An 11,153-nucleotide genomic window follows, 5' to 3' on the forward strand; every position below is an offset into this window, starting at 1 on the left:
GCCAGCCTGAGTGAGAGGGGCTGATGTCTGTTTGCAGGCTGGCCACAGCCCCCAGCTACTCAAGCTCCCAGTGGAGGTTGGCTGGAAGCAGGTAGCTGGGATTTATTTATCTTCTATAATTGAAACTTTGTAGCCTTGAGCAGAGCTCAGGGCTGGCCAGGGAAGGCAGGTTGCTTGGCTTCCTCCATTGCCAGGGACAACTCAAGCCTCCTTCTCACTCCAGTTCCTTGGCTGCCGCCATCTTAGTTGGGTTAATTTGCGTACTCGCTCCTGATTGGCTGGTGGGTGTAGTGGCGTAGCAGAGTGATGGTTAATTTGCATGTTTCTCTTTTATTAGTGTAGATAGTTTCAAATTTTTCAGGTAGATATGCAAAAGAAGGGTCATGTGGTAGCTCTAGTCTTAAATTTTTGAGGAATCCCATACTATTTTCCATAGTGGCTGCACCAATTTCCACTCCCACCAACAGTATATAATGGTTCTGTTTTTCTCTACAACCTCTGTAACACTTATTTCTTGTCTTGTTGATAATAGCCATCCTAACAGTTGTGATTTTGACTTTCATTTTCCTAATAGCTAGTGAAGATGAGCATCTTTTCATATATCTTTTGGTCATTTGTGATCATGGTATCTCCCCTGCCAGGTAAGTATCTTTTGGTCATTTGTATGTCTTCCTTGGAGAAGTGTCTGTTCAGGTCCACTGCCATTTTTTAATTCAATTTTTTGTTGTTGTGTTATATGAGTTTTTTGTATATTTTGGATATTAGCCCCTTATCAAAGATATTATTTGCAAATATCTTCTCCAATTCGGTTGGTTGCCTTTTTGTTTTGTTGTTGGTTTCTTTTGCTGTGCAGAAGCTTTTAAGTTTGATATAATCCCATTCATTTACCTTTTGTTTCACTTCCCTTGCATTTTGGATCAAAGTTACAAAATCCTCTCTAAGACCAAGACCTTAAGTTTAGTATATATATTTTCTTTCATATATTTTATTGTTTGGGGTCTTATATTTAAGTCTCTGGTCCATTTTGAGTTAATTTTTGTGTATGGTGCCAAATAACAGTCTAGTTTCATTGTTTTGCATGTGGCTTTCCAATTTTCCCAACACCATTTATTGAAGAGGCTTCCTTTTCTCCACTGTATGTTTTTTGCTTTGTTGAAAATTACTTGCCCATACCTTGTGCCTTTTGCTGAGTGGCACTATGCTGATGCAATTGGCACCCAGCCTTAGGTTGCAGTGTGGTCTCTTCTAAGTGCCTCTGGGCTCAGCACAGGCAGCTGTCAACCAGGGATCACTTTTTAGTGCCTACCAGGAGGCCCTGGGCCGGGCACAGGTGGTGACTGAATTCAGACTATACCAGTATCCCTCCCAAGAGTCTCCAGAATGAACACACCTGGTGGCCAGCCTCAGACCACAACAGCACCACCTGATTAGTTACACAAACAGAACACCCAAAGGGTTGGTCTCGGCAGACACCAGGGCCCCGCTGAGGCAAACCTGCTCTGTGTGGTCAACCCTTACTGTGTTGGTAAACCCTACCCACTGACAAGCCAACAGAAATCAAGTTTCAATTAGAATAGGTCATACACAATTGATACCAGGGACACTCTAGGAGCACCTGGCTCAGGTGGCCAGGAAGACTGTGCCACTAGGCCCTATAGACCACATACTACATAAGGCCACTCTACCAAACCTTGGAGACGCAGCAGCTCTACCTAACACATAGAGACAAACATAGGAAGGCAGCCAACATGAGGAGACAAAGAAAATGACTTAAATTAAAAAGAGCAGGAAAAAAACTCCAGAAAAGAAACTAAATGAAACCAAGGCAAGCATTCTATAGATGTAGAGTTCAAAACACTGGTTATAAAGTTACGTGGGCCAACACTCTAGCCACTGCTCAGCACATTCTTAAACAAGCCTACCTAAAGATCATCTGACTCTTAGAAAAATGTACCTTTGTTTAAATTATTTAGTATTGATTAGGGCCAGAACATAAAGTTAGGTGTCAACTTGGAGAAAACTTATAAAAATGGAAATGACTTTTGTCCAGTGGAGATACAAATTATTTTTGTCTAGTAGAGAAGTTAACTCCAAAGGCATGGTTTCATTGCCATACAGCATATTAACCAACTTAACATTCTAGGTTTATATCTAATTTAGCAATCTAATTTCAACAGTTCTTTGTTGCACTGACTATACTGGTATGTATGTTGGTTTCTCACTTCTCTTTTGATTGGGCATTTAGTCATCCTGCTTGTTCCCTTATTAATGTGTTAAATAAAACTTGGTCTCATGCTCACTATTTGTAGGCATGAGAATTATATTTTCCCAAAAATATATAAAAAAGCTCCACAGAAATGTTGGTTTTGCTAGAGAAACAGTAACTCTGCTAAACCTCCAGAAACAATGCTCAGAACTTCTGTATCTATTTTTTTTTATTACTGATCAAATAAACTGCTTAATTTTCATAAGTAATGTCAAGAATAATAAATATACTAAAAATAATTATCAACTTATCACCATCATCAATCCATAAGTATACCTATCCAATGAAGGACAAGAATAATCTTCACAAAACAACAACAACAATTTGTTCAGCCAAATATTTTAAAATATATGCTCAGATCACTTCAACCACCTTTGGGCACAGAGTGTGCAAGCAAAGAAATCTCCACAATCAAACCTAAAATAAAGTTTAAATAATCATATTTGGCGCTGGCTGGAATGGCCCAGTTGGCTAGAATGTCAACCAGTACACCAAAAGGTTGCAGGTTTTTAGGGCACATACCTAGGGTTATGGGCTTGATCCCCAGTGAGGGTGCATATGGGAGGCAACAAACCAATGTTACTCTCTTACATCAATGTTTCTCTCTTCCTCAGTCTCTAAAAAATCATCATATCCTTGGGTGAAGGTTAAATAACCATATTGGAACCCCAGGTTTCAGGATAGTCCTCAGTAGCCACAGTAATAGCATAACTAAACACTGCAAGCCTACTGACTAAGCATGCTAAAATAAAGGTATTAATCCTATTTAAAAAAACACCCAATCTTATTAGAGTAAAATATCCATCCCTACCGCTTACAATAAGTAATTTTTATGAGCCACACATTATACATCAGATATAACAGCCTTTTCATCCAGAACACACATTTGCCAAAGCATTAACTATGGCTAACCAATCCAACATATACATTCTAATGGAGCATCTCTAGTTTGTATGTGTCTATTTATTCATGTATGAGGAAACATATAAGGAGCCTACATACCACAGACACCTGGAATATCAAAGTGATCCCAGTATTTTCACATATGAATCAGCACTTATAGGCCAGGTACTCCTATGAGAACATGTTTTCTGAGGAGATACAATAATTACAAATTTACTTTCAACTATCCACTCATTAAAAGAATGAACCTGAAGTGAATAAGTCCTTCCTTACATAGTTCTTTACTTTTCACTATTTTTTACATGAAAAAGGATCAAATAAGTCCTCAGGATGAACACCAAATATAAATAAAATTCCATTTCATCCTTAGTGTATAATCAAAAATATCTTAAGACTTATTTTCCCAATTACACAATTACCTGATAAGAGGACTATTTCCACAGTGGATCCCTAGAGCATGTGCCCTGCTGCCACTGGTGCTAGCGATATACAGCCTGCTGCTGTCTGTCCTGCTCTGAGGTTTATTTTCAAAGTCAAAGTCTCAAGTTAGTGTATCTGATTGCTAAAACCTCAGTCACATGGATTCCCCTGCACATATAATAAGCTGAAAAATGCAAGTTGTTTTGTTTTCTTTAATCTACCTTGAGAAGGCAGTCTTGACTTTTATCAAATGCAAATCTGACATTTTATTTTACTTTAAATTTTTCAAAAAAATCTTTAACTTATTATTTAAGCATTGCTATAATTTCCTCTCAATATATTTTCTTAGATTATTCTCCCAATCTATCTCCCACCTACATCCATACCTTTCTCTCTCACCTTCCCTCCATTATTCCCTTCCTCTCTTTCTTACACACACAGACACACACACACACACACACACACACACACGCATTGAATCTGGCTCGAGTGTACTATTAATCTCTGAAACACATCACCATCCCTGCCCATAGTAATGATCTTCCCTCAGCTAAAATGATATTTTTCCATAAAATATTTTCCATCTATCTCAGGTAGAAACATTCACTCTTACCTCAAAATTACACTACACACAACACATGCTTTATATTTTACCAAACCTTTATTAGCCTATACATCTCCTCCCTCCAGAATCCCCAAACCATGCATCAGACTGAGTTAGGAATTGTTCTTTGTGCTTCTGAGCAACCTGAAGTTAACTCTAGTTTAGCACTTATCACAATGTATTGTAATGACCTGTTTCATATACTGACATGTGAACTCCATTAAGACTACATGTGTTTATTCATCATTGTATTCCGCCTACATAGTACTCAATAGGTACTCAAAAAATATTTGTTGAGTCATAAGAAGATGAAATCAAGAATAAACATGTTTACTAGTCAGCCTCATTTATGAGTATGAGCTACTGAAAATGCCTAGGAAAATGTCATGAACATGGAAGGCACACTGTAAAAGTTTATGAAATGCTTGGATAAAAAGAAATTAAATAACAATAGTAAGTTCACAAATTTGTCTTCAGAATTTCCAGAGACTGTAGAAAGCAGTAATTAGATTGACAGCATTACTGGAAAAGCCTGATGCTATAACCCTGCTACCACCTGGAATGAAAGTATGTGTACGCTTGACTATATTCATCTAAAGCCTTTTTGTCCAGGAGCAGCACATGACCTTGACAGGAAAGGAAATCAATGCAGGATTGTTAAGCTGGGGAATGTCTTACCCATGAATCTACAAACCATTCGCCAGCATTCAGAGTTGACAGGAATTTCCAATAGAAGAAGGATGTTGCTGTATAGGATTCGTTTGGCTTGACCTCCCTGATATTGGTTGTTCTTCTCAGGTTATGGTCATGCATGAGAAAAGGCACCTCATCAATACTGCAGGCAGAGGGGGGAAAGAGGGGAAGGGATGGATAGGCTGAACTCAGCCACCTTGGCACACAGAGTTCTCAGAAGCCCATCAAGGTGACAAGTTTCACTAGAGTTCCTTACTCCCTCCCAGATCTCATTAAAGGCTTACATGCTAGTCATTTACACTTTGATGTCCATATTTTTCAGCCCTAGGGTTCAATCTTTTGTGGTATATTATATCAGCGATGGTGAAAGAGTAGCTTTCCTATCCAGGTGTTTTCTGGCATCAAGAAAACAGCAGGTACAGTAGTGACTGAGAGTGAATGGGGTGGTGCTAGGGCAAGGCCCTAAGGTCCCAAAATTATGCTAAGCAGGCATCCACACAATCTTCCTGTGTTTTTCTGACCCATTCCCCAGCTAGGCACTTGCCCTGAGTATTTCTGGTCTACATCCTTCACATCAGGTGGTATCATTAGAAAAACATCCTGGTTCTCTCATCTGCTATTTGCCTTAAAGAATCTCTGCCTTTATGAAAAATCTCTCTTCCTTTCCCATTAAAATACCTATGAAAAGAACCCTGCAATGGCCATGATGGTGAAACAAGGTTGAGACTTAGCTTCCTGCCATTAACAACTACAAAATTGGACGAAATGAAGGAAATAACTTTTTCAGCCAATGGACAACAGGGAGTACAGTATGATGATTTCAGAAAAGACAAATAAATGAAATAAGCTCTACCATTATCTAGGCTTCCTTCTTGCAGGTGAATACAGGATTGTGGAATACAGGATGGGGGAACCTAAAAGGGACCCAGCTATTGTGCTGAAATGAGGAGAAAAAGATCAGATTAAGGAGAGGTCAAGACATCTAGAATTTGTCGGCTAGAGTCCTATAGAGGTTGGAGCTTGAGAAAGACAGAGAGAAGGAGATATCTTGATTGATCTAGGGCAGTGGTCGGCAAACCGCGGCTCACGAGCCACATGCAGCTCTTTGGCCCCTTGAATGTGACTCTTCCACAAAATACCACGTGCGGGCGCGCATGTACAGTGCGATTGAAACTTCGTCGCCCATGTGCAGAAGTCGGTTTTCGGCGTGGGCGAGTCTATTTTATAGAAGAAGTGGCATTAGAAGTGGGGGCACGTTCGCTGAGGTCGACCCCTCAAATTGAGGATGTTTTTAGCAAAGGCCAGCTTAGGAGTACTCTATTAAGTTAATAACAATGTACCTACCTATATAGTTTAAGTTTAAAAAATTTGGCTCTCAAAAGAAATTTCAATCATTGTTCTGTTGATATTTGGCTCTGTTGACTGATGAGTTTGCCGACCACTGATCTAGGGAAATATGCAATTCGCAGGAGAAAGCCTGGATATAAACTGGGGTTAATTTTATTCCAGTTCAGCTCTTAGCCCTGTAGCAGCTATCCATCCCTCACTAAGAGCCATATCTAAAGCAACTGTGTACAGGTTCCTGGAATAGCTTGCACAGCAGCTGGTGAGAACCAGGGTAGTAAAAAGGACCCTATACTGCAACTATGAGGGTTTATGCTCTGGTTGCTGGCTGCTGCTTTTTGTCACTGAGGGCAGACAGAGAGGTGGGCAACCATTGTTGCAGCTCCCCCCACTGTTGCAAAGCCCTTCCACTCTGCTTGAAGTGACTTTCAGAGGATTTAAAAATCCAGCACCCCTGCCCTGACAGGTTTGGCTCAGTGGATAGAGTGTCGGCCTGTGGACTGGGGGGTTCCCAGGTTCGATTCCAGTCAAGGTTGCAGGCATATCCCCGGGGGGGAGGGGGTGTGCAGGAGGCAGCTGGTCAATCTTTCTCTCTCATCGATGTTTCTATCCCTCTGTCCCTCTCCCTTCCTCTCTGTAAAAAATCAATAAAATATATATTTTTAAAAATGTTTACTTAAAAAAAAAATCCAGCACCCTTTTCTCTACTCTTCATTTTTCTCCTTTTGAAAGCCAGACATTAAAGACAATCATTTTAAAACAAGTGAATATATGAAAAAATTTACAAAGTGACTGTATAAAACAGCTGCATATATAGGGAAATTAGAATGTGACTGTGTATGCCCAAGAAAGGGATCAGAAAAATCTGAAAATATCTTAAGTTTGCACCTCAGGCTAACCCATGGCACAGAGACATCCTAAACAAATTATAATAAAATTATTTTAAATGCAGTAAATCCTTAGGAAGGAGGAGAATCTGATTTCCAGTGTTACCACTTTATTAGATTCAAATGTCCATTTTTCAACCAAAAAAATATCACCAAAAATATCACAAGGCATACAAAGAAACAGGAAAGCATGGCCCATTTAAAGGAAAAAAATAAATCAACAAAAACTGTCTCTGAAAAAAAGCTGATGGCAAATATACTAGACAAAGACTTTTAAAAAACTGTCTTAAAGATACTCAAATAAGTAAAGAAAGACGTAGATAAAGTCAAGAAAACAATGTATGAATGAAAGAACAATATTAATAAAACAATTAAAAACCTAAAAGAAACAAAAAATAATTTTGGAGCTAAAATGTACAATATCTGAAATGAAAAACTGACTAAAAAGATTCAAAGGAAGATTTAAGCAGGCAGAAGAAAGAATCAGTGACTTACAAGATATGACAATAGAAGTTATTGAGTCTAAGGAACAGAAATATAAAAGATCATATAAAACAGTCTAAGGAATACCCCGACACCAAAGCTAAACAAACACCCTAGAAGAAAATAAAACTCAGCCCAGTGGTGTTGCTTAGTGGTTCAGTGTTGACCCATGAACCAAGAGGTTTGATTCCTGGTCAGGGGTACATGCCCGGGTTACAGGCTCAAACCCCAGTAGGGGGCATGCAGGAGGCAGTCGATCAGTGATTCTCTCTCATCATTGATGTTTCTATCTCTCTATCCCTCTCCCTTCCTCTCTCTCTAAAATCAACTTTAAAAAAAATAAAACTATAGAACAACATCCCTTATGAGCATTGATGCAAAAATCCTTAACAAAATACTAGAAAGCAGAACTCTGTGGTGTATTAAAAAAATTATATGCCGAAACCGGTTTGGCTCAGTGGATAGAGCGTCGGCCTGCGAACTGAAAGGTCCCAGGTTCGATTCCGGTCAGGGGCGTGTGCCTGGGTTGCAGGCACATCCCCGGTGGGAGATATGCAGGAGGCGGCTGATCGATGTTTCTCTCTCGTCAATGTTTCTAACTCTCTATCTCTCTCCCTTCCTCTCTGTAAAAAATCAATAAAATATATTTTTAAAAAAATTATAAAATATGGCCAAAAACAGTTTATTCCTAAAATGAAAGGATGGTCCAACATAACAAAATCCATCAATGCAATACATCATATTAACAGAATGAATGGAAAAAACACATAATAATTTCAATTGTCACAGAAAAAAGCATTTAATAAAATTCAACACCCTTTTATAATACCACTTAATAATGTAGGAATAGAAGAAAACATCCCAACATAACAACAGACATAAGAAAACCTACAGTGAACATCATATTCAACATTGAAAAACTGAAAACTTTCCCACTAGGAACAAGGCAAGGCAAGGCAAGACAAGAAATAAGGCAAGGTCCCTTTTTTCCTCTTTTCACAGCAGTACTGGAAGTTCTAGCCAGGGCAAATAAGCAACACAGAGAAATGGATGGCATAAAAATTAGGAAGAAATAAAATTACCTGTTTTCAGATGATAAAATCATATGTAGAAAACTGTAAACATTCCCATAAAAAATGAATAAGTGAATTCAGCAAACTAGCAGGATACAAAGTCAAAACACAAATATCAGTTGCATTACTATACAATAACTAGAGGCCCAGTGCATGAAATTAGTGCGGGGGTGGGGGGGTGGTGTTCCCCTCAACCCAGCCTGCACCCACTCGCAATCCAGGACCCCTCGAGGGATGTCTAACTGCCTCGGACATTCCTCTCATAATCCGGGACTACTGGCTCCTAACCACTGGCCTGCCTGCCTGCCTGCCCACCCGTATCCACTCTGCCTGCCTGCCTGACCACCCCTAACCACTCTTCCTGCCTGCCTCATCGCCTCTAACCACTCTGCATGCCTGCCTGATTGCCCCTCACCACTCTGCCTGCCTGCCTGATCTCCCCTAACTGCCTTTGCCTCGGCCCCCACCGTTGCGGCTTCATCTGGAAGGACGTCCAGAATGACATCTGGAAGGTCATTCAGCTGTTTGGTCTAATTAGCATATTATGCTTTTATTATTATAGATGAGGAACAATCTGAAAGGAAATTACAAAGATAATTCCATTTACAAAAGCATCAAAAAGAATAATATACTTAGAAAAAAACAACCAAGGATGTGCAATTTAAAAAACACTGCTGAGAGAAATTTAAAAATTGGAACTCATCTTGCCCTAGCTGGTTTGGCTCAGTAAATAGAGCATCAACCTGTGGACTGAAGGGTCCCAGGTTCAATTCCAGTCAAGGGCACATGCCCAGGGTACAGGCTAAATCCTCAGTAGGGGACATGCAGGAGGCAGCTAATCAATGATTCTCTCTCATCATTGACATTTCCATCTCTCTCTCCTCCCTTCCTCTCTGAAATCTATACAAATATTTTTTTAAAAAATTAGAACACATCTCATCTTCATGTATTGTATTGTATTGGAAGACTTAACATTATTAAGATATCGGTACTACCCAAAGCAGTCTACCAATTCAATGCAATCACTATCAAAATGCCAATGATGTTTTTTTAAGAAACAGAACAAAACCCATTCTAAAATTCATATAGATTCTCAAGGGATCCTGAATATCCAAAACAATCTTTAAAAAGAGAACAAAACTGGAGTGCTCACATTTCCTAACTTCAAAACTTACTACAAAGTTACAGTAATCAAAACACTATGGAAGATGGTGACAGAGGCAAATGCCTGTACTCGCTGCCTCCCACAACCACATCAATATGACAACTAAAATACAGAACAACCATCATCCAGAACCGCCAGAAAGCTGGCTGAATGGAAGTCCTACAACTAGAGAAGTAAAGAAGAAAGCATACTGAGAGTGAGAGGAGGTGCGGAGGTGCAGAATGGGCTGGTCCGGCACCCACCAGTGCCACTTTTTTAGTCAGGAGGGAGATGTCTTTGCAGAGGCTGCCTGGAGGAGCAAGGGGTCCCGCCCCCTACCAGATGCCCAGCCCAGGGTCACAGAGCTGAGAAAAGTAGTCCCTATGGGCAGTAAGAACTATGGGCTGTAAAAACCAGTGCAGACTGGGGCTTAGTGACACAGAGGATGCTGGAGACCCAACTGCTCTTTAAAGGCCAGCACACAAACTGAATGTACAAGCTCCTGCTTCCTCTGAGCTCCAGTGCTGGGCGAAGCTGGGGGAGGAGAGGGTCCAGACACATGAGGAGAAACTGGACTGTCTGACATTGAAGCAGGAACTTGGGGGCAGCTTTCTCACAGATGGAGGTGCTTGCAGTAGTCATTGTTCCTATGCTGGGACCTTCCCAGTTGCAGGGCTGACTGGCAGCCATTTCTGTTTGCTCCACCCTGGTGATTCCCTGACACCCCACCCCATCCAATTTGCAACCCCATCCAAGCTGCTTGCAGTGGCTTTTGCATATGAATGGCCTGTCCTTGCTCAGGCTAAAACCTGTCAAACAAATTTCAACTGAGTCTGGGAGCCCCAAACCTATCAATAAAAGTCCCAAGATCCAGCACCAGCACCAGCCTGCCTTGCTTCACAGCTGGGCCTCATTTGGGTGCTGCCAAACCCCATACAAAGAGGAGGCATCTTCAGATCTTTCTAGCTCCTGCTGGGTGACCCCAGGCAGTGGCTGACTTTATACCTTCCTGGAGACCCAAGAGCCAGCGTACCCAGTACCATATAAGTGTCAGACCATATAAGATTACAATTCTACACATCCATAAGTGGCACACTCAAGGGGCAGACTCAGTGAGTACTAAAGCCCTAATGAAGCAAGTCCTGCTCCATAAGGGTATCTCCTGCACAGCAGCTCTCCCACTGTAGTCACAGCTGGTCCCCTCAGCCAATTGGCCTGGAGGTCAATTCCCCACAGTGACACCAACAGCAATCAAGCTCAACTGCAAGATTGAGCACACAGCCCACAAAGGGTGCACCAAGAGTGGTCACCTCAGGTGACTGGGGAGGCTGAGCCA

General features: G+C 40.8%; 1 protein-coding gene across 1 annotated transcript in view; it reads right to left on the bottom strand.

Moving 5' to 3' along the window:
• The window catches only part of GDPD4 (glycerophosphodiester phosphodiesterase domain containing 4), an 81,005-nt gene that overhangs the window by 41,890 nt on the left and 27,962 nt on the right, over window positions 1-11,153 (bottom strand). The window contains 1 exon segment of the mRNA XM_015563975.1: window positions 4,872-5,028. Coding sequence (XP_015419461.1) covers window positions 4,872-5,028 — 157 coding nt within the window.

The sequence above is a fragment of the Myotis davidii genome, unplaced genomic scaffold (assembly GCF_000327345.1).
Source record: "Myotis davidii unplaced genomic scaffold, ASM32734v1 scaffold139, whole genome shotgun sequence".
In the NCBI taxonomy this organism is placed as follows: Eukaryota; Metazoa; Chordata; class Mammalia; order Chiroptera; family Vespertilionidae; genus Myotis; species Myotis davidii.